The sequence below is a fragment of the Sapajus apella genome, unplaced genomic scaffold, assembly GCF_009761245.1.
Source record: "Sapajus apella isolate SASKATOON/1434 unplaced genomic scaffold, GSC_monkey_1.0 scaffold2, whole genome shotgun sequence".
Lineage (NCBI taxonomy): Eukaryota > Metazoa > Chordata > Mammalia > Primates > Cebidae > Sapajus > Sapajus apella.
The window spans coordinates 82,139,059-82,162,567 of record NW_022436942.1 but is presented as its reverse complement, the minus strand read 5'-3'; the positions used below and the strand labels follow the sequence as shown (position 1 = coordinate 82,162,567).

Genomic DNA, 23,509 nt, shown 5'->3' with positions numbered 1-23,509 from the left:
GCTGGTCTCAACTCCTGAGCTAAAGCAATCGGTCCACCTCGGCCCCACAAAGTGCTGGGACTGGAGGCGTGAGTCACTGCACCCGGCCATGCTTCTTAAGAAAGGAAATCAGGGATTCTTCAAAAAGTTAAATATAGAGCTACTATGTGAATCAACAATTCCACTCCTAGGTATATGCCCACAAGAACTAAAAAACAGGGACTCTAAAATAAATTCTTGTACACCAATGTTCACAGCAGACTATCACAATAACCAAAAGGTGGAAATGACCCAAGCATCTATCAACAGAGGAACAGATGAACAAAATGTATCCTGTCTGTATCAGGGATATTATTCACCCATAAAAAGGAATGAAGTTGCGACGCATGCTAAAACATTGATGAGTCTCAAAAACGTTATGCTAAGTGAAAGAAGCCAGACACCAAAGGACAAATATTGCATGCTTCTACTTATGCAAAACCTCTCTGGAATAGGCAAATTCATGCAGACAGAAAGTAGATCAGAGGTGGAGAGAGGGGTGGTGGGGAGTTAGTGTTTAATGGGTATGGAATTTCATTCGGGGTGATGAAAAAGTTTTGGAGATAGATAGTGGTGTTGGTTTCACAATATTATGAATGCAATTAGTGGCACATGTACATTTCAAAATGCTTTAAATGGAAAATGTTACGTTACGTGTATTTTACTATAATAAAAAATGATGTTAAAATTTTTAATAGAACAAGAAAAGAACAGCTATCACTTATTGGTGGCTTTTCAGGACCACAGCAGTGATTTGTGACCCTGAAACGCGGGGTATGGGTGGGCTTATTCAGTTACCCACTGCTGGACAGCATCCAGCACATACCAGCAAAGGCGGGCCTTCCTATACACCTGCTGAAAGAATGAATGATGGCTTCCAGTGTCAAGATCACATGGCCTGGATTACCTAACAGACTGTTAAATGCATTCAGCTCAAAGTAGAGAATGTCTCATATTAAAATGAAGGAAGGAAAGACAGATTGAAAGAATTGATTCATCCAGATTCTGCAGAGCTGGTCCTGAGTTATACAGGGGTTAGCAAACACAGCCCCAGGGCCTGTTTTGCAGCGTGCAGGAAACAGTGTGCCTCACAAATATCTGTGCCTTTGGACACAGTCACCTCAATTCCAGGGAATATATTCTGTGTGTGTGTGTGTGTGTGTGTGTGTGTGTGTGTGAGAGAGAGAGAGAGAGAGAGAGAGAGAGAGAGGGAGAGGGAAAGAGAGAGAGAGAGGTCTCATTCTGTTGCCCAGGCTGGAGTACAGTGGCACAAACACAGCTCACTGCAACCTCTGCCTCCTGGGCTCAAGCAATTCTTATGGCTTAGCCTCCTGAGTAGCTGGGATTACAGGTACCCACCACCACGCCTGGCTAATTTTTATATTTTTAGTAAATAAGGGGCTTCACCATTTTGCCCAGGCTGGTCTTGAACTCTTGGGCTCAAATAATCTACCTGCCTCGGCCTCCCAAAGTGCTGGGGCCAAAGGTGTGAGCCACTTCGCCCAGCCTCCAGTAACTATATTCTAAGGAAAAAAAGTTCTAAGCAAATTCGAGGCAGCATTATTTATGATGCTGAAACACTGAATACTGAAACCAAACACAAGCATTTCACACATGGAAACGGCAAATACACCTCTAAGAACAACGCTACATCTATATCAGGGCTGGCCAACTACAGGCCAAAGGACAAATCCAGCCTGCCCCCTGCTTTTGTAAATAAAGTTTTATTGAAACACAGCCATAGTCATTCACTTACATGTTGTCTATGACTGCTTTCATGATAAAATGGCAGTATTGAGTAGTTGCAAAAAGGCTGTAAATATTTACCATATGGACCTGAGATATATCATCAGAAAAGAGTCATTCTCTTGGCCCCTTTCCCCAAAAAACTGCATTATGATTAAAGTTATGATCTCTTCTTATATATAGGAACATTGATTGATTAAGTACAGATTTATAAGTTGAAACTATTTTCAAGGTTACCCAGTGTCATTCATCATAAATCTGCTCAAGTTAGGACCAAAGAAAAAGATGTTCCCTAAAGACAGACTTCCTTTCTTATTCAAAGATTAAAATTAATATCCAAGGCCTCAGGTGTCTGAAACACTAGAAATTCAGGGCAAATGTTGAATGTTTACCGAATCGTCCATGAAGCATTCTTTGGGTAGAAGCCAGCACACATTTTCTACAAACAGGCAAATAGTGATCATATGGTCTCTGTTGCAGTTACTCAGCTTTGCAGTTGTAGCATAAAAGCAGCCAGAGACAATATGTTAATTAATGAGTGAGTCTGTGCTGTGTACCAATAAAACTTTATTTACTAAAGCAAGTAAGGGGCCAACTAGACAGGAGGCCATGGTTTTGCCAACTGCTGCTGTGGAGGACACCTAATCAATTTTTATCCTAAATTGTCCTTGTTAAGTTTCCTGAAATGTCTTTAGACTAAAACACCAAATATAAGCCAAAAACATACAAACAAAATTGAAAGCCATTGGTTACCATAGAGGTTTCTAGTGAAGAAATCTACAAGACCAGAATTCAAAGTCAGAAAAGTGATAATATTGTAAATTGCTTTGTTGTATCAATAATGTAGTTCCCATAACAGCTGTGACTTACCTAGAAATGACTTCGCGACTGCATGGAGGGCTTGGGGAGGCCAGGGCATGAACCAGTCAATACCAGTGTTATTTACCATACCTTGAAAAGAAAGAGAAATTACAAAGATGCTCCCAGCCTAGGCAACGTGGTGAGACCCCGTCTCTACAAAAAATACAAAAATCAGGACCGGGTATATGGCTCACGCCTGTAATCCCAGCACTTATGGAGGCCAAGGCAGGTGGATCATTTGTGGTCAAGAGTTCAAGACCAGCCTGGCCAACATGGCAAAACTCCATCTCTACTAAAATACAAAAATTAGCCCGGCAGTAGTGATGTGCACTTGTAATCCTAGCTACTTAGGAGGCTTAGGCAGGAGAATCTCTTGAACCTGGGAGGTGGAGGTTGCAGCGAGCTGAGATCGTACCACTACACTCCAGTCTGGGCAAGAGAGTGAGACCCTGTCTCACCAAAAAAAAAAAAAATCTACAAAAATCAGCCAGGCAGCATGGTCGTGTGCACCTGTAGTCCCAGTGACTAGGGAGGCTGAGGTGAGAGGCTCGCTAGAGTCCAGCAGCTCGAGGCTGCAGTGAGCTGGGATGGTGCTGTTGCATCCTAACCTAGGTGACAGGGTGAGACTCTGTCAGAAAAAAAAAAAAAAAGATGTTCACTCTGCAACCCTGAGACACTCAAGAACATGGATGCTGTCTTCAATAGCCAACAAGTTGGTGAATGAGCGAGACCTGTCCAAATCCAGTTCATCAAAAGCATTTTCTCACCCTTGGCGATACTGACACGTGGGATCTAACCCTTTGTGGCAGGGGCTGGCTGCACACCGTAGGGTGCTTCGTGGCTTCTACTCACCAGATGCCAGGACTACACCACGTGCTCCCCTGAGGCGTGATGACCAACAACGTCTCCAGGCATTGCCAAGTGTCCCCTGGTGGCCAACCTCCCCTGCCCTTGCCCCACCTGTTAGGAACCTCTGCTCTAAAGGCAGGCACGAGGCTGGTGGAGTTTTCCGAAATGGAAGCAGGAAGCCACCCTCCATGCACTGCAGGCCTCGTGTGCAGGAGCGTGGGTGCACCCTTGCCTTAGAAGGACATCACCTATGCCTGCCGGCACCTGTCAGGGGCAGCGAGGCTCACACTACAGTGCAGAGCCCACATTTCCACCTAATGGCCATGTCTCGTTTTGCTTTGCTGGGGGTACCTTGAGAGGTGCGGACAGACCCCCAGCCATACACCCTGCCAATGCAGGGGAAACGGGTTCGCAGGCTCCACCGCGGGTACCTGGAAAGTTTCTGCACCGGGTCCTCAGGGTGTCCCCGACCGGCGACATGCCGAGGACGATGTGCAGGTTGTTTGCACTTTTGTTCACGAAGTACTGCCACACGGACTCCTTGGCCGGGCCCATGCCTTGCTTCAGAGCTTCCTGTCCAATCTGACTGAGGATAGACTCCTTCTCCTCTTCAGGGAAAAGCGCAGGTACGATTCCTAGAAAACGAAGACATGCTGGTGACCTCTGAGTCCCAGGGTCATGACCTCTCTCATGCTGACTAAAGTGGCGGAAGGCATGGAAATAGCAGCAGGTGACAAGTCCAGAGAGCCTCCAGCTCCTATCTGTCAAATGGGGATCCTAGATGTCACCAACTTGCTCGAGGATGAGTGTGAGCATCACAGGTGAGCATGCAGAGCATGAAGAAGCCTCACTTACCCGTAACTCAGAAGCAGGGATTCTCAGCGGGGCTGATTTACCCCCCAGGAAATTCTGGGCAATGTCTGGAGCTGTTGCTGGTTGCTGCAACTTGGCAGGGAGATTGCTACTGGCATCTAATAGGTCAAGGCCAGGGATGCTGCCGCACGCCCCACAGTGCCCAGGACGGCCCCGCCACAACAAAGAACAGCCCAGACCCAGATGCCAACAGCATGCGGCCGAAACCCACGGCTGTGTGGACAGCTTTTTTCCTATATCTATGCCATTTCAAATTACCAATACATTTGGATGCAGTCTCCGACATTCTCCTGTGCAGGGAAGCGTTAACGTGGCAGGCCACGGCCGCTCACCTCTGAAAGGACCCGGGGCTGGTGCCTGGGAACAAGGTCCCTGAAGGGATTCACTGATAAGAGTGGCCCAGCATGGGAAACAGTATGGATCTGTGTCCCCACCAAACCTCACGTGGAACTGTCACCCCCAGTGGTGGAGACGGGACCTGACGGGATCACGGGGACAGGTTTCTCTCGAATGGTTTAGCGTCATCCCCCTGGTGCTGCTCTTGTGAGAAGGAGGGAGTTCTCATGAGATCTGGCTGTGGAAAAGCGTGTGGCACCTCCCCCAACCTTGCCGCCACGCTGGCCAGGGCATGTGCCTGCTCCTGCATCACCTTCTGCCTTGACTGTAAGTTTCCGGAGGCCTCCCCAGAAATCAGCACCATGCTTCCTGTACAGCCTGTGGATCCGTTATCCACATAAAGTTCTTTTTTCTTTTTCTTTTTCTTTTTTTTTTTTTTTTTTTTTGAGATGGAGTCTTATTCTATTGCCCAGGCTGGAGTGCCGTGGTGCAATCTTGGCTCACTGCAACCTCTGCTGCCCAAATACAAACAATTCTCCTGCCTCAGCCTCCAGGAGCAGCTGGGACTACAGAGGCCTGCACTGTGCCTGGCTAATTTTTGTATTTTTAGTAGAGACATGGTTTCACCATCTTTGCCAGGCTGGTCTTGAACTTCTGACCTCGTGATCTGCCTGCCTCAGCCTCCCAAAGTGCTGGGATTACAGGCGTAAGCCACTGTGCCTGGCCACCTCTTCTCTTTATAAATTACCCAGTATAAGGTATTTCTTTATTGCAATGCAAGAACAGCCTAATACTACACTGTGCCCACACAGATTGTGTAAGCAGGGTATTCTACGCTGACTACCTGCTCTCCCTCCAGGCATCTGGGATTTTGGCACATGCCAGGTAGAGGTGCCTACATGAGCAGCCCCAATAAAAACCCTGAGCACTGAGTCTCCGACTAGCTCTCCTGGTGGACGGTACTTCATGAGTTGCCACGACTCAGGGGATTAAGCATGTCCTGTGTGACTCCCCGGGCAGAGGACTCCGAAGCTTGAGACCGGTCTTCCCCAGGGTCCCTCATGCGCCTTTTCCCTCTGCTGACATTGCTTTGTGTCCTTTTACTGTAATGACTCATAGCGGTGGCCTGAAGAAGTTGGAAGAGACAGGGAAACAGTCTACCCAGGAAGCTCTGGAAGGAACCAGCCCCACCAACACCCTGATTTTAACCCCTTAAGACTCTTTTCTGATTTCTGACCTCTAGGCGCATAAAGGCATAAATCTGTGCTGTTTGGGAAAATTTGTAACAGCAGCCACAGGGAGCACGATCACACACCGTCTCTCAGGTCCCAGCTGAAGAGTCTCTACAGTGAAGCATTCCCTGCCTGCCCTGAGATGGCTTCTGCCCACGCTCTCCCTTTGCACGCATGACCCTTACCACAGTCTGCAGGTGCTGTATCTCTCTGCCTATCTGTTCTTGTCCTTAACCAACCCACTGACACCCTGAAGCGTATGCTCCAAGGATGGCAGAGGTCATGACCATCTTACTCCCTACCAAACCCAGTGTCTGGAATAAACACTGTGGAATAAATCCAGGTGGGTGACACAATCCCTCCTCTCAAAGAGCTGACAACCCACTGAAACAGACGCAACTTAAAACCCAACGATCAAAATGCAGCAAATATACACTTTAAGTGTGCATTTCCCTGTACATAAATTTTACATCAAAAGAAAACAGAAACAAAACTTGAACTCTAGATAGTGGCATGCAGACACATTTAGCGGGGAGAGCAGTGACATTGCAATTGACTTGAAATGCATCTAAAATGAGATGGGTTGAAGCAGGGAGGGTGGGAGGAAAAGGTGTTTACGTGCGTGACAAAGCAAGTGCAGTTAAGATGTGAACGGAGGGATCTAGACGGCATGCCAGCAGGTGTTCACAGAAAAGATTCTTTCAGCCTCACTGTTGTGTTAGAAATGTTTTATCGTAAATGTTAGGGGGCTGGGGCTCAATGAATAACACGGCAATACAATAATGAACATGGTCAGGTACTAAAACAAACAAGCAATCAATGAAATAGATCCCCAGGAAAAACAAGAGGTCCCTGTAAGCCATTAGGCCAGACAAACTCAGCATGGACCTTAGCAGGGCCCCAGGCAGACAGGATCACAACACGGTAACATGGTTGAGAGTGTGGCTAAGATGCCAGAAGTCCTGGGTTCGAGTCCTCCCTCAGTGCCTTCCCAGCAAGATGCCCTTGGATAAGGGAGGTGGCATCTCTAGCAGTTTTCTGGGGCAACCATGACTAATTACCACAAGCGAGTGACTTAAGACAAGACATACAGACACCTACTCTCTTGCTGCTCTGGAGGCCCTGAGATCAAGGTCTCGGGGTAACCTGCCCAAAGCTCCGGGGGGTAATCCTTCTTTGCCTCTTCTGGCTTCCAGTGGTTCCAGGAGTCCCATGGCTTGTGAGAATCTTTAGGGGACATTTTTCTCTGTGTCTCAAATCCCGCTCTGCCTTCTATTATAAGGACAGCTGTCACAGGATTTAGGAACCACCCTAAAACCAGGATGTCATTTCAAGATCTTTAATTTAATTACACCTGCAAAGACTCTTTAAAAGGTCTCATTCACAAGTTCCAGGGGTTGAGGGCCAGGAGGTGTCTTTTGCAGGGCCACCGCTCAGCCCCTCTACAGCAGCCCTGAGCCTCAGTTTCCTCAGCTGTGACGTGAGGTAGTTAATGATACCCTCCCTATCAGGTTTGATTTTTTGGTTTTTGTGTTTTGTTTTTTTCTTTTTGGAGACAGGGTCTCACTCTGCCAACCAAGCTGAAGTGCAATAGCATGGTCATGGCTCACTGCAGCCTCAACCTCCCAGGCTCAAGCAATCCTCCTGCCTCAGCCTCCTAAGTAGTTGGGACTACAGGCTCAGGCCATCATCCCTGGCTAACTTATAAAAAATATTTTTGTAAAGATGGGGTCTCACTATGTTGCCCAGGCAGGTCTCAAACTCCTGGGCTCATGCCATCCTCCTTCCTTGGCCTCCCAGAGTGCGGGGATCACAGGTGGGAGCCACCACGCCCAGCCTCTCATCAGGTTTGTGTGGAATGCATGATGCACACTAGCATGCCCTGGGGCACAGGCAGATGCTCAGATACCACCTGCTCTTACCGCAGGGGCACTGCCATCATCGCTGACAGAGAGAATGGGGCACATTTGGAAGACTCCCAGGATGGGAGGAGCCAAGGGAGATAATGAGACCTATCTCAGGAGCCTTGGCGAGGGAGGGACAGGGACACCGGCACAGGGCCACCCACAGTGTCTGGAGGTGGTAACTGCTAAAGAAAGCCACCTCCCTTCAGATGACTGGGATGCTGGCCACAGCAGGCGCTGGCCTTGGCTGTACCTGAGGTCAGCATGTTGTTGATGAGCTCCAGGAAGCCCTCCTCAGCCACGTGGGCATCCGTGAACAGAAAGATCATCGCTTTGTTCTCGATCCCGAGTTTCAGATACAGGCTCTTCAGGTCTTCCCGGAAATTGTTCTCCGAGTAGCCTCGGCTCAGCATGATCTCAAACACCTGCGGCATAGACACAGCCCACGAGTCACCCCCATCAGCCTCCCTTCCCTGCAGGCTCCAGGGCGGGACACTGGGGGAAGAGTACAGAGGGCACATGTCTGGAAGGGACTCCCTGTTGTGAAACAGAGGAGGGGGAAGCCCCATGAGACCAGCAACAGAGGAAAGTGGGGAAGAACGCACCCCAAGGTGAGCGCCAGCCACATACTGCAGTTTACAGAACATTAGACGCTGTAAGAAAACGGGTCCAGAAGTGAAATCAGCAGGAACTTTAACTTCTAGACAGGAAATCCAATGTACACACAAAATCCAACGTACACACAAAATCAGTGTAAATGTGAAGGACACAAGTTTAAAGCACACTTTTTCTGCTCGAGTGTCTCTTTTAGCTCAGAAGTAGAAATTAAAACTTTCCTTGCAACCAGTGAACGTCAGAAACATATCAGATTTCCAGGAACCGAGAGCTCTCTCTCCGTTCCCTACCTCCCTCAACCCTATGCATTCACACACACGCTTCACTCACACTGTCACACACACACGGTCATTCCCACATTTTCACACTCAGCCACACGCTCACTTGCACCCTGGCATGACCTAGCACACACACTCACACACATGTGCACGCATGCACATGCACACACGCAAGGCAACCAGGATGCCTTCCGGCCAGTAGACTCTGATCTCCAGCTCTGCCTGTCACCTGCAAACCTTCCTCACCCCTCCCAAGTGCAGCTTCTGCCATACTCTGAACACCTGTTCTGACCCCACTACCTAACCCTCTCTGCTTCCTAGGGCCCAGACACAGCCCTGTGTGTTCTCACCCTCCTCCAGATCTCTGCCCCCAATGTCCTCTCTGCCATTCCTCAAGCCACTACTTCAGGGAAAAATGCCTCCAGTTTACCAGTACAAATCAACGGAAAAAACAAAAAACAAACTTTCCGGTGGGGAATGTCTTATCCTACAGAAAAATGTGGAAAACAATTGCAAAAGTTACATTTTAATAATGAATGATTTCAATTATATATTTCATCAGATTTAAAGGTAGATCATGCATATTCGTTTTTCCCTTTTTACAAATACCTTAAATAAAAGGCCAATATTTGTGAAATATTGGAAGCTGGATTCATTGAATGAACTGTGATTCTTTTCTATACAGAGTTCTTCTCACAAATCAATAAGTATACAAAGAGGCAACTCACAAAAAAGGTAAATGTCCAATGAATGTATAAAAGGCTATTCACTATTAATTGGAGGAAGGCTCATTTAAAATGGAATATTTTCCACCTATAATCTTGGCAAATATCAGAATGACACTATCCAGTACTGGCAAGGGTATGTGAAAACGGACATTGCCAGCTGCATAAATTAGCGTGATCCTTTGTGGTGGGGTGCTTGGTTGTTAATAAGGACACTTTTGCCTCTCCTCTGTCCTGCATCCTGGGGTTCCTTCCACTCCATGAAGCCAAACTCCACATGGGCTTAGGTCCAACCTTTCCAATACAAAATCTGGCGCCATACAACAGAAGCCTTGAAAAAGCATATACCCTTTAACCCGCCAATTTACCAGTTTCTAAAGAAAGTGATCCTATGGGAAAAAAGCTGAATAATACTAAAAGATATATAAGCAAAGGTGTTCATCACTACACTGTAATTTAAAAACAAGGAAAAAGCTAACTGCTCACCAGCAGAGATGGGCTACGTGTGGCATATCCAGACACTGGGACGCTGTCCAATCTTTCCAAAGACAATGTAAACACATATTTATTGACTTGAAAAGATGCAGTGATACAGTAGGGAAAAGTTACATAACTTATATTCCATTACCTCACATTAACCCACTGCTGGCACGAAGAAGATATGTTTGTGTATGAATGCACATATGGTCCCTGATTTCCTATGGTTCAACTTAGAATTTTTTGACTTTGCCGTGATGTGAAAGTGCCATGCTTTCAGCACGATCCTCAACTTACGGTGGGGTCAGATCCAGATAAACCCACTGTAAGTTGAATATATAAATCAAAAGTGTATTTTTAGCTAATAATATTTTCAGCTTGTGACGGGTTTACTGGGACATAGCCCCACTGTAAGTTGAAAAGGGCACATTACCCCTTTGGTCCCCAGACCAAAAATTAAAATAACAGAAAAAGAATTTTATAAAAGAAGAAGTATGCACTAAAATGCTGCTGGTGCCTAACAATGGCAATCTTTAGGTGATGAAATTACAAATGGTCCTTATTTTCTTTAGACGTTTCTGCATTATTTGAATTGTTGCAGTGATAATTATTCCATTTAGAGACAGAAATGAGTGAGCCCACACCAATAGCAATTCTTACTCCGTGCAATGGACTGAACGTTTGTTCCACCTACCAAAAAAAAAAAAAATTTCCCGTGTTGAAATCATAAGCCCCAGTGTGATGGTATTTGGAGGCTGGGCTTTTAGAAGGCGATTAGGTGATGAGGGTGGAGCCCTCACGAATGGGATTAGTGCCCTTATAAAAGGGACCCCAAAAACTTTTCTTGCTCTTATCCATCCGTGTGACGATACCATGAGAAGCCAGCCATTTGCAACGCAAGACAGGGCCCTCCCTGGAGCCCGACCATGTGGCACCCCGATCTTGGAATTGCCAGCCTCCAGAACAGTGAGAAACAAGCATCCGCTGTCCATGTGCCAGCCCGTCTATCACGCTTTGTTATGACAGCCTGAACTGCCTAAGACTCTCTGTGGTAATAGCGATGATGCTGAGTTCGATCTGATTCCAGAAAACACGCTGAAGACAAACAAGAAAGTCTATGCAAAAGAACACCTCTTACTTGCTAGAAGAAGGGTCATGAAATGACCTTTCAGCAAGAAGTATCTTCTCGAAAGGTGGCTTGTCAAAGGGGTCTGAGCTAGACATGAGGGGTGGCTGAGTGTCTGAGTGTCTGAGAAGAACGGAGGCTGAACACAGACCCTGTCCTGCAGCACACACGCAGAGCAGGTGCAGGCAAACCTTCAGGCCACTGTACAGTGTAATCATCACGATGGTTATAGACTCACTCATCTCTCTCTCTTTAAATATAATAATTCTCTTTGCAACAATTCAAGCAATGCAGAAACATCTAAAGAAAATAAAGATCATTTGTAATGTTGTCACCTAAAGGTAGCTGCTATTAGGTACTGGTTGCATTGTAGTGTACATTTTCAGCGTATGATGGGGCTATGTCTCTATAAACCCGTTGTAAGTGAAAAATATTATAAGCATGCATGTGTATCGTAAAACTGGAGGTGAAAACAGAGGCATCTGGACAATGGAAGACCTGAACAGTGGATGAAGTCAGATACCAGAGAACTAATGAAGGGTCTGGGGAGAAAAGGGTGGATTAGGGAGATGATTCTTCTTCGCACGACGTCTCAGTGCACAGCGCCTGCCTCCACTTCAGAGGCCTCTGCAGGTGAGTTACCTGTGGAAGCTGCAGCGGTACCTGTATAATTCTAAGAATGGTGTGGAGAAACAGGAACCCTCAGACGCTGCTGGGAGGAACAGAAACAGTGCAGCCACACCCTGGAGCTTTCTTAGATGATTAAACATAAGATTTATCATGGGGCCCCTCAATTCCACTCCCAGGAGCATCCCCAAGAGCAATGCAAACACACATCCACACAGCAAGTGGCATGAAAGTTCACAGCAGCACTGTTCACAAAAGCCAACAGGTACAAACAACAAAGTGTCCAGCGATGGGTAAAGGAAACAGGCACAGTCATACAAGGGAAGCTTATTGGTCAAAAAAAAAAAAAAAAATGAAGTACTGATATACACTGCAACATGAACTAAAAAAGATGCCAGACACAAAATAGACACACACACTGTTCATATGAAAGTCTAGAACAGGGAGATGATACCACAGAAAGCAGATTAGTAGTTAGTTGCTTAGGGCTCAGTGAGGGGGGGGTGCGGAGATCAGGGCGGTAATCACTAAAGGGCGGGGGTGCGGGGATCAGGGCGGTAATCTCTAAAGGGCGGGGGTGCAGGGATCAGGGCGGTAATCACTAAAGGGCATGGGATTTCTTCTTGAGGCCACAAAAATGTTTTCGTTTTTTGTTTTTTTTTTTTGACAGAATCTTGCTCCGTCGCCCAGGATGGAGTGCTTTGGCATGATCTCAGCTCACTGCAACCTCCGCCTCACAGGTTCAAGCAATTCCCTTGCCTCAGCCTCCGAGGAGCTGGGATTACAGGTGCTTGTCACCACGCCTGGCTAATTTTTGTAGTTTTAGCAGAGATGGGGTTTCACCATGTTGGCAAGGCTGGTCTCGAACTCTTGACCTCAAGTGATTCCCCTGCCTCGGCCTCCCAAAGTGCTGGGATTACAGGCATGAACCACCACATTTTGTGGCCGATGCCACAAAAATGCTCTAAAGTATTCTGTGGTGATGGTTGCACAGTTCTGTGAATACGCCGGAAAGCACTGGTTTGTGTGCTTTGAATGTGCAGATTGCCTGTTCTTGAATTCAATCTCAGTAAAACTGTTTAAAAATAAAAGATTCTAAGATTAACCCAGAGCTGTGAGTGCAGGCTGTGCAGATACAGCAGCCAGCAAATTGCCAACCCCATAGGAGGGGTCCACTGAGGTTTGGGCCAAGCCCTCCCCATAGGAACACACATCACCTTCCAAGGGATTTGCTTGTGTTTGACTTTCCAACTTGATCTGACATTCTCCAGCCTAAAAACAAGACAATACAGATGGTCCCCAGCTTCAATGGTTCCACTTAGGTTGTTTCAACTTTACAATGGGTTTATCGGGATATTAAATGCATTTTCAAGTCACGATATTTCTGACTTATGATGAGTTTATCGGGATGTAACCCCATCCTAAGTCAAAGCTTTGACTATTCAGCTAAAATATCAAGCCTAAAACAAGGCAAAAACGCACTCTATGAAAACATCCTGTTAGGATCTGCTGTGGATTGTTCCAGTATGTACATGAACTACTAACTGCAGAGACTGGCATCATCAACCGATTTCTGGGAGGGGACATGGACTGACCTCGCAGCCAGCTGTGAAGGCAGCCAGCCTCGAAAGAGACTGCTTCCCCGAGCCCCCTACCCCGACCAGCAGGGCGTGGCCACGGTCCATGCGGATGACACGGTGCACCCGGGTTAAATGCTCCAGGGCGTCGTCGAAGAGAACCAACTTCATTTTGGTGTTGCTTTCGTTATACTCTTCAAGAATTTCCTGCATTAAAAAAAAAAAAGTTTTAAACACAGCGTGGTGGCTCATGCCTATAATCCTAGCACTTTGGGAGGCTGAGGCAGGAGGATCACTTGAGCCCAGGAGTTTGAGACCAATCTGGGCCACATAGCAAGATTCTGTCTCTACAAAAATAAAAATAAAAAAATTAGCTGGGCCCGGTGATGTGTGCCCCTAGTCCCAGCTACTCGGGAGGCTGAAGCAGGAGGATCACTTGAACCCAGGAGGTTGAGGCTGCAGTAAGCCAAGACTGCACCACTACACTGCGGCCTGCGTGACAGACAGGGACCCTGTCTCAAAATGAATAAATAAAACAAATTAAAAATGTCTTAAAGGATCACTGGATTTTAAGAGATGGGCGTCCTCCTTTTGTCCAGAGGAGATTAACAATGGAAGAGAGATTTTTCTGAACATCTATAGTAGTTAAAATAATTAAACTCATTGTGTCTCTGGGACTAATCTAGCTTTCACAATCGAGATTTCCATCTGCTGGGCTTTGATTGGCCAGCAGCGACCCAAAGCAGGTAACAAGGCTCATCTCGTTAATTTGAATGAAAATGAATATTAGGGAATCAAACAAGTGGTTTCCAAACCTGGCTGTGCACAAGAATCCGGGGACCCTCCGTGGGCCCGAGCAAGTCTCCCGGGGTGGCCCAGGAGTCCATTTAAGTTTCCTAACGTCACTCCCGAGCATGCTGGATGTGGGGGTTCATTGGACAAGACATAAGCCTGTATTTCAAGCCCTCAGACAGGAGCCATGCATGTTAGGCTCCTGGGCACCCATGCAATGCTCAGGTCCCCGCCTGGCCCACGCAAGCGAGCCCGCGGACAGGGTGGAGCTCGTCCCCACCTGGAACAGAGCCTTGGCTGCCTCGTAGTCCTGGATGTCTTCATAAATGCGCGGTTCTCCTTCGTGCAGGGCCATTCGGAAGTCTCCAAACAATATGGGATTCCTCATCACCACCTCCACGTCATCATTAAAATGTTCCGTAACCAAGCCGCCTATGTGCTCTTGTACCTTGAAACAGAAGCCCACTTAAGACCCCAAACTCAATAACAGTTCACAAGCTAAAACTCGTTAGGAAAAGAGGATACACTATTATTATCTAAAACAATTTGCATTCTATTTTTTCAGTTGCTGCAAGGCTTAATAACCGACCCACCCTCCTTGGCCTGTTGACTTCTCATGTTAGTGTCTATTTTCCTGCAATTAGCGTCCTGTATAAAAAGCCCTTTTGGCGCTTGTTTATTTTCCTGAGAATTTGGTCGCTGAGTTTTGCTCTTGCTAATGCATTGGACGTACTGACCAGACACTTGTCTGTTTCACTGATCAGCCGGTCGTGGAAGACCCTCAGACACTCATTCCTCCAGACTCTCACCATCTGGGCCACCGTCTGGAATCTGCAGAATGGACAGAGACAAAAATCAGCCAGGAAGCCACCTGCAGGATACCAGGGCCGACGGCTGTGACAGTCACACAGACACACAGGGCCCAGTAAAGGCCCAGCATCTCTCTAGTCATGCCCTTGCTAGTCTCACATAAATGAAATCTAACCAGAGGACCCAACAGAAGCTAATAAATTAATGTAAAGACCCTAAAGTCATCATCTGTAGCTTATCTTACTGTAGGAAAGAAGAAAAGAGCGTTGTCTATAAATGACATAAGTACCTGACATCTCCCTACTTGCTGGAATACACGGATTTAAAACCAGCATCAGGGTCACTGGCAGCTCCTTTTTTTTTCTTTCTTCTTATTTTAAGAAACGGGGCCAGGCTGGTGCACTGGCGCAACCATGGCTCACCGCCGTCTCAAATTCCTGGGCTTAAGTGATCAGCCCCCCAAGTGGCTGGGACTACAGGTATGCACCACCACATTCAGCTATTTTTTAATTTTTTTATAGAGATGGAGTCTCACTATGCTGCCCAGGCTGGTCTAAAACTCCCAGGCTCAAGTAATCCTCCTTTGGCCTCCCAAAATGCTGAGACCATAGCCATGAGCCACTGCACCTGGCCAATAGCTCCTTTTTCTAAGAGCCAACTCCTTCCGGCCCCAGTTCCAGAACTTCTCCTGCTTTCTAGCAAAGAACCATCGCTCCACCCAAAACACCTGGAGCTGCCCTCTGCTGACCACCCCTGACATTCTACACGTTTCAAGGCACCCAAGAGCAGGATACATGGAAAGTTCTCAATTCACTTTTCAGTATTTTCCAGGTTCATAATATAAATCCACATAACTGGACTATGCTTGCAAATCCGCATAGAATAAAGTAGACATTTATGTGAAGGTATAAGTCTAGTTTTAATGGAGAATTTGCCTATACCCAGACTCAAATCCTTTCTGTCCTCCGCTTACTTCTCCTGAAGACATACATTCTATAATGAACCGGCAACGATTGAGTTATGTGAGCAAAAGGCTCCATGCAGGCAAATTCCAACTTCAGAACTGCAAACGGGAAGTCAACAACACAGTCCTGCCCGAGGGGTGTGACGCGTCTGCCCACAATTCTGCTTCTCCCGTCCAGGTGTTTCAACTCAGTGGCTTACAGATCATCAAGCCTTAAGCCAAGCATTGGTCTCGCCTCTTCGTTTAACATAAGCAAAGACATTGGGTCCTTAATTCATACAATGATTCATCCAATCCATTGATAAGTCCTCTGTCTTAAAAGAATAAGAAAAGCCATCATACCTGTGGGGCATGTTTTAGTAAGACAAACCAACTCACCGATCAGGGTTAGTGAGGACAAGACCATTAAAAACCCGTGAGAGATCTCGAAGGTTGAAGATGTAATGGAACTTTGACGGAGTGGGAGGTAGGTCTTGCACAATATTTTTGTAAAGTGCTAGCGTGCAGGATGTCAGCTTGTCACTCACAGCCACAATGCTCTCATGAAACGTCTGAAAAATGCAAAAAGACCCCCCCCACAAATGTCCTTCAGTAGATGGATGAATAAACAAAATGTGGCAGAGCTGTACGATGGAATATTACTGAGCCATGAAAAGGAATAAAGTTGGCTGGATGTAGTGGCTCACATCTGTAATCCCAGCACTTTGGGAGGCCAAGATGGGTGGATCCTGTGAGGTTAGGAGTTCAAGACCAGCCTGACCAACATGGTAAAACCCCATCTCTACTAAAATAAAATACAAAAATTAGCTGGGCGTGGTGGTGCGCACCTGTAATCCTAGCTACTCAGGAGGCTGAAGCAGCAGAATCGCTTGAATTCGGGAAGCAGAAAAAAAAAAACCCAGGCATGAAGTACTGCCACACGCTCCAGCACGGATGACCCTCGAGAAGATGACGCAGGGTGAAGGAAGCCCGGCACAAAAAGCCACGCGCTTTATGACTCTATATGAAATGCCCAAAAGAGAAAGCTCCATAGAGACAAAAGGTAGGCTCCAGGTTCCTGGGAATGAGAGGTGGGATGGGAGTAAGTGCTAAGGAGCACGGATTTCCTGCTGGGGTAAGGAAAATTCTGAAGTTAGACAGGGCTGATGGCTGCACAACACTGTGAATGCAGTAAATGCCACCGAAGTGTATACTTTAAAATGGCTAAAATAACTAATTTTGTGGGGTTTTTTGTTTTGTTTCGTTTTGTTTTTGAGATAGGGTCTTGCTCTGCTTCCCAGGCTGGAGTGCAGTGGCATGATCACAGCTTACTGCAGCCTTGACCTCCTGGGCTCAAGCGATCCTCCCACCTCAGCCTCCGTTGTAGCTGGGACCACAGGACACCACCACGCCTGGCTCATTGTTTTGCATTTTTTGTAGAGACAGGGTTTCACCACATTGCCCAGGCTGGTCTCGAACTCCTGGGCTCAAGCGATCCATTCTCCTCAGTCTCCCAAAGTGCGGCGATACAGGTATGAGCCACCATGCCCAGCCATTATGTGAATTTTACTCTATTTTTTTAAAACAGGAGATTAAAAAATTGAAAGACAGAGGAGCTCATCAGCTCATTTTTTTGTTTGTTTGTTTGTTTGAGATTGTAACTCTGTTTCCCAGACTGGAGTGCAGTGGCACAATCTCAGCTCACTGAAGATTTCACCTCCCAGGTTCAAGCAATTCTCCTGCTTCATCCTCCCAAGTAGCTGGGACTACAGGTGCCCACCACCATGCCCAGCTAATTTTTGTATTTTTAGTAGAGACAGGGTTTTGACATGTTGACCAGGCCAGTCTTGAACTTCTGACTTCAAGTGATCCATGCGCCTCGGCCTCCCAAAGTGCTAGGATTACAGATGTGAGCCACCACGCCTGGCCTGACTTATTTCTATTGCTCTAGATTTTCACATTAACTGACAAGTCAACATGATGTGAAACCAAAGACCCTACACAGCCCTCGGTGGGAGCTTTATTTGACCAGCACAGACCTCAGAGTTTTGAAAGTAAATGCCTTCAGGTAGGGCATGAAAAGGCCAGGTGCTCACAGTTCCTACTGATCATGCCTGGCCCCGCCACACCTTTATCTTACCCACCTGGACCCTGGAGCCTCTGGGTATGCGGACCCCGCTTTAGTAGGAAAACGCCAGGATCAGAAGATGGTTATTTAAATGAATGGGTTCCACTTGGAGAAGCCAAGTAAACCATAATAATAATAGCAATAACTAGTAACATAGTATCTGCTATGCGCTAGGCAGCATGTCACACCCTTTACATGCATTTCCTCCCAAAACCAGTGAGGTGGGGACCATCAGGATCTCCCCCCTCCAAACGACAACGAGGTTAGGACAGTTCAAGGAACCTGCTCACAGAGCAGAATGGGGACTGACTCCAGGACCCCAGCCTGCTAGCGGATTCTTTGCAGTCACTCAGTGTGGCATGAGCATCTCGGGTCCATGTCACGACTCCCACAGGCCCAAGGCACTTTTGCCTCCATGGACTCCTTCCTCCATAAAAACATGTTACAATCACATTTTATATTGGCATTTGTATAAAGATGATTTTTTTCTTCTGATTTTGAAAGAAAATAAAACATTTTCATAGGCCCTTAAAGGTATCGAGGGCCCTAGGCTTTGACCCTGCCGTACCTAATGGATACATCAGCCCTGCGCATGTTTCCTCCCAATACAAGCTCTTCCGGTTTAGACTTCTAATTAAAATCAAGTTACCGAGGTATGGCCTTTCAGAATGGAGGAATAAATTAAATGCAGAGACTCCTCTGAAGGAAATGGCACGTTGAAGACACTGAATAGTGAAATAAATCTCGGGTCAACTTCATTGCGGCCCCCTCCGGCTTTTCCCATCGCAGCGATGAAGCCAAGGTCTCGAATGCTCTTGCAGTTCAGCTCCTTGCCACGGTCATATAAGTAGCCTTTTTCCAACAGCAGCTTCAGCAAGGCAATTGGCTGCTGTGTGCCATATTCATCCACCTTGATTTTTATAAAAAAAGAAAAGAGAACAGTATTATCGCAAAGCCGGAGTCAGAGAGGCCTTGGCTGACCTTCCCACCACAAGCTCACTTCTCCTGTGACTCTCCAGGGCACCCCGGTTGCAGTTTCATGGGGCGTCTCAAAGGCTGCAACTGTATATACGCATTTGTGATTGTGTTTTTTGAAGTCTGTCTCCCTTACGCGACTATGCCTTCATGAGGGCAGGAACTACATAGGTGTTGACTACACAGCACCAGTCCCATAGGAAGTGCTGAATAAATATATGTTAGTTCAGTTAATGAATGGATGGTTGGATGGACAGATGGACAGATGGATGGATGGACGAATGGATAGATGGACAGACAAGAAGTCAATAATGCAGTCCCACCCAGGGGGTGTGATGTGCCTGTCCACATACTGACACTTCTGCTTCTCTTGCTTTCACCTGTTTCAACTCAGGGGCTTACAAAGCATCAAGCCTTAAGCCAAGCATTTGTCCCTTACTTCATTTAACATAAGCAAAGACATTGGGTAATTCATACATTGATAATGACAGACTGATTGGACCATCTATTTAATGGGCAGACGGACAGACAGACGGATGGACGGATGGACGGACAGATGGAGAAACAGATGGATGGATGGACGGACAGATGGAGAGACAAATGGACGGATGGATAGATGGATGGACAGATGGAGAGACGGACAGACGGATGGATGGATGGAAGGAAGGATGGATGGATGGATGGATGGATGGATGAACAGGTGAATGAACAGATGGCTAGATGGATAAATACAAAGGCAGATGGAAAAACAGACAGATTGGGTAAACAGAAGAATAGATGGGTAGATGAATAAATATATGAATGAACAGAGAGATATATGGTTTGATGGATGAACAGATGGGTAAATAACAGATGGGTGGATAAAAAAACAGACACATGGATGGATAAGTAGAAAAATAGATTGACAGATGAATGAACATATGGATGGATGGATGGATGGATGGATGGATGGGTGGATCCTGGCTTTGCATACAGTCCTTCCGGAAATAGACTTTCAGGAAAAAAATGGTTCTGTGAAATAATATAAATTCCAATTCCAATTCCAATATGCTAAAAAAACTTTGTACTTCTCAGGCTCTGACCCCAGAAACACACTCATCACACAGCTAAAGTTTCTCTTCCTTGAAAACACCAGAGGAATTCTTGGGAAGGTCTGCCCGGATGCCTCCCATGTACATGGGGTCAACAACAGTATTATTATCTAAAGAAGAGCTCCTTTGGAAACAGCTTCCTCAAACACATGCTGAATTAAGTCCAAAGCCTGCCTGCTGCCTGCATTCCTCCTCTAAGAAACTAAGGAACAAGATCCGTCAGGGAAGGTCCTTCTGTGTAAGAAGAGCATCCCAGGCACATCCTGCCCTGGGCTGGCTCCCCCAGCCTGCACCCTGCAGATGTTGTGCAGGGATAAAGATCAATGTCCTCATACTCACTTCTAACACCTCCCCATACAAACACAGGCACCATCTCGGCCCCTCCCTCCACCTGCCAAAGCGTCTGACTACCCTCGGCATATTCATGTCATCCATGAACACCAGCAGGCGTTTTCCCATGGGCGGGCCATAAGTGTCTTTAGTTCGCTTTTCCACATTTGCTTCTAAGTTTCTTTGGATATCCATGGACGTGGTGCGGGAGGAGAAGTTGACCATTAACACGATCTGAAGCAGAAAGAGATGACGTGAAAAGTTGGCCTTTTCTTCAGGGTAGCAGCAATAAACATTTGCACATAAGCTAACATCTATTTTGCAAATCTACTGGCCTCTGGACTAACTTTTTAATAATCCAGTGTGAGTCAGCGCTTCATTATTTTGCAAGTGATAAAGCAAGAATTCCTCTTTCCTTTCAGCAGATTGTATGAGTCAACAGCCAATTGTCGCACATGAGCCTTAGGGACAATGTGGCATAGAAGAAAGTGGACTGAGGGTCTTGTTTCTGCACAGTTCTAGCAAGGCGACTTCCAAAAGTCGTTCAACCTTTCGGAGCCTCGTTTTTCTCACTTGTAAGATGATTGTAATGCCATCTCTTTGGACTACTTCACAGAGTGATTGCATTGTATGAGATGCAATACCTAACAGCATTTTCAATATGACAATATTCAAACATAAATCACTATTGCGCTGGCTGTATCTAAAGAGGTCAAAGAGAGCATGGACTACAAGTGGTTCACGCTTTGGGACTAAGTGCTGGAGGGAAAGGTGAGGGATGCCCCCTGGATGCTCACGCGTGTGTCCTCAGGTCCTCCTGCCACACGCTGAGGCTGGTGAGAGCTCCTTCATTAGTGATTCTCACACTTAACTAATTATGCATCAGCTCCACCTGCAGGGCTGTGCCACACACCTTGCGGGGCTCCATTCCCCAGAGTTTCCAATTAGGTAGATCAGGGTGCTTTTTGTTTTCTTATTTTTAAGAGGTAGGGACGTGCTCTGTTGCCCAGGCTGGAGTGCAGTGGTACGCAGTCATGGCTCACTGCAGCCTTGAATTCCCAGCCTCAAGTGGTCCTCCTGCCTCAGCCTCTTGAGTAACTGGGACTACCAGGCACAAGTCACCACGCCTGGTGGTTTGGGTATTTTAAACAAGTTTCCAGTGATGCCAAGGCTGTGAGTCTGGGGACCACACTTTGAGAACGAACTGCTGCCTTCCATGACTCTCTCCAAGTAGGGCATCCAAAGTGCAGGTGCACACGAGCTGAATGTATTGAAGCTGAATGTGTGCCTTGCTAAGCAACTGTGTTGAGGCGCATCTGGCTGGGCTGAGCACCAGGGGAGGGGTGTTGCAAAGGAGGCTCTCCGATGAGGCTTCCTAGTGCCTGACTCCACAAACCTGTAGGTCCCTTTGGCTGCAAACACTGCCATGCTCCCTGTGCTCATCTCCATGTTTATCCCCCAACTGCCTGAGGACCCCTCCAGAGCAGGCCTTGACAGCTTGTTCACTGTCACTTGTCCTGTGCACCCCACGAGCTCCGTGCCTGGTACATAACCAACTCCCACACATTGGACACGTAGCTGGCTGGAGGAAGGAAAGGAAACACTTAAAAAGTTTTAGAAACCCAAAAATCATGGTGAATAATGTGACAGCCAGCCTCCAAGAGGGCCCAGATCAGCCTCGCCTCCAGGTGCCCACACCCTGGTGCAGGCCCCTTCCATACTGTATCAGGGAATTCGGTGGCTTCTGTCTCACCCATAGATTATGGCAGAAGGGACGGTATGTGACTTCCAAGGCCAGGTCATAAAAGACATCAAACCATCTGCTTTGCTGTCTATCTTAAGCACACGCTACCATGTGGAGCATACCCAAGCCATCCGTGGAGAGGGCCACACGGTGAGGAACTGAGGCCTCCAGCCTCCAGCCATGTGAAACATCATCTCAGATGAGGATCCTCCAGCTCTGGCCGGGCCTCCAGATATTGACAGCCCTGGCCAACAGCTTGACCGCAATCCCATGAGAGCCTGAGCTGGAAGTCCTCAGGTAAGTGACTCCCACATTCCTGACCCACAGAAACTATGAGATCACAGTGCTCGTTGTATGAAGCTGTTATGCGCTGGAATAATCTGCTACACAGCAATAGATAACTCATACGAATAATGACTTACGTTAGTTTCCTCACTCAGATTTTTGAGGAAATTCTGGGTAGTGGCTGTCTTAGAAGTGCCAGATTCACCAACAGAAATAACAGGTTGCTTAATTTTGACCATTTGTTCCAATATCCAGGTAGTCCGAGTGGTGTCCACTGTGTGAACTAAAATAGATATTAAGAATAAGGCATCACAGCAGCTCCGGTCGGGTAAGCACTCGGCAATTTGGGGTTGTCCTAGAATCCCACAAATCCCATAAAAAACAGCAGCGAAGCCAAGGCATGCCCTCGGAAACGTTCGCCCATTTAAGTGTATAATGCCATGACTCTGGCACTTCTACAGCAGCGCCAGCATCACGCGGCCCAGGGTTAGAACGCCCAAGCTGTTTTGAAGGTGCAGTTCTGACTTATACTCAGGATATTCAAAACTCAGCTTCTCCATGGCTGACATCACTCAGACCCCTGCAGGATTTAACTTCCTGACCAACACCTTCCTCTGAAGAGACAGTGAAACCACAGCATCAGGTCTGGCTCCCTCCTGCACTGTCAGGTTTTAATCCTGATGGGCTCCTGAGGAAACAGGGATGTCTCACTCTATAAGCTCAATGGACCAAAGTCAGGCACAAGCTTTGTGAAATTATTCAACCGATATTTTACCTAAATAGCCAGAGGGGCGCATTCTAAATGTGACTCAGTCTATAAACGCCCATGGTACACAGCTTCCAAGCCAGCGCCCTTTATAAAATTCTGCCTCGATTGTTGCCACTTGGTCTCCACCCAGCTAGCTCTGTGGACTGAACAGAGCCCAGGGAAAGGCGAGGGGAGGCGAGACAGCATCTCATCTGCCCGTGGGGCTCAGCCTGCTGGGGAAAGAGCTGGGAGGCACAGCCACAGAAGATGCTCAGAGCCAGCAGCTGACAAAAATACCAAGGGGGCCACCCTCTGTGCCCAGGAGGGCCCACAATTCACCCTCTTCAGTTCTTCTCTCCCAGCTCTCTGTGTGGGACTTAGAGTACCAGAGAAGCCACGGGATCTTCCTCGCCTCCTCC

General features: G+C 47.1%; 1 protein-coding gene across 2 annotated transcripts in view; it reads right to left on the bottom strand.

The window, feature by feature from the left end:
- DNAH10 (dynein axonemal heavy chain 10) overlaps window positions 1-23,509 on the bottom strand; it is a 174,981-nt gene that overhangs the window by 43,836 nt on the left and 107,636 nt on the right. The window contains exons 45-54 of one of the 2 annotated variants that reach the window (XM_032243719.1): window positions 22,480-22,625; window positions 20,395-20,547; window positions 18,567-18,827; window positions 16,189-16,361; window positions 14,774-14,867; window positions 14,317-14,484; window positions 13,263-13,451; window positions 8,073-8,244; window positions 3,906-4,109; window positions 2,635-2,715 (exon numbers count right to left, since the gene is read on the bottom strand). In XM_032243719.1, the coding sequence (XP_032099610.1) occupies window positions 2,635-2,715; window positions 3,906-4,109; window positions 8,073-8,244; window positions 13,263-13,451; window positions 14,317-14,484; window positions 14,774-14,867; window positions 16,189-16,361; window positions 18,567-18,827; window positions 20,395-20,547; window positions 22,480-22,625 (1,641 nt within the window). Of the gene's footprint in view, window positions 1-2,634; window positions 2,716-3,905; window positions 4,110-8,072; window positions 8,245-13,262; window positions 13,452-14,316; window positions 14,485-14,773; window positions 14,868-16,188; window positions 16,362-18,566; window positions 18,828-20,322; window positions 20,548-22,479; window positions 22,626-23,509 lie in introns of both variants that reach the window. The other variant, XM_032243716.1, reaches the window with a different exon arrangement.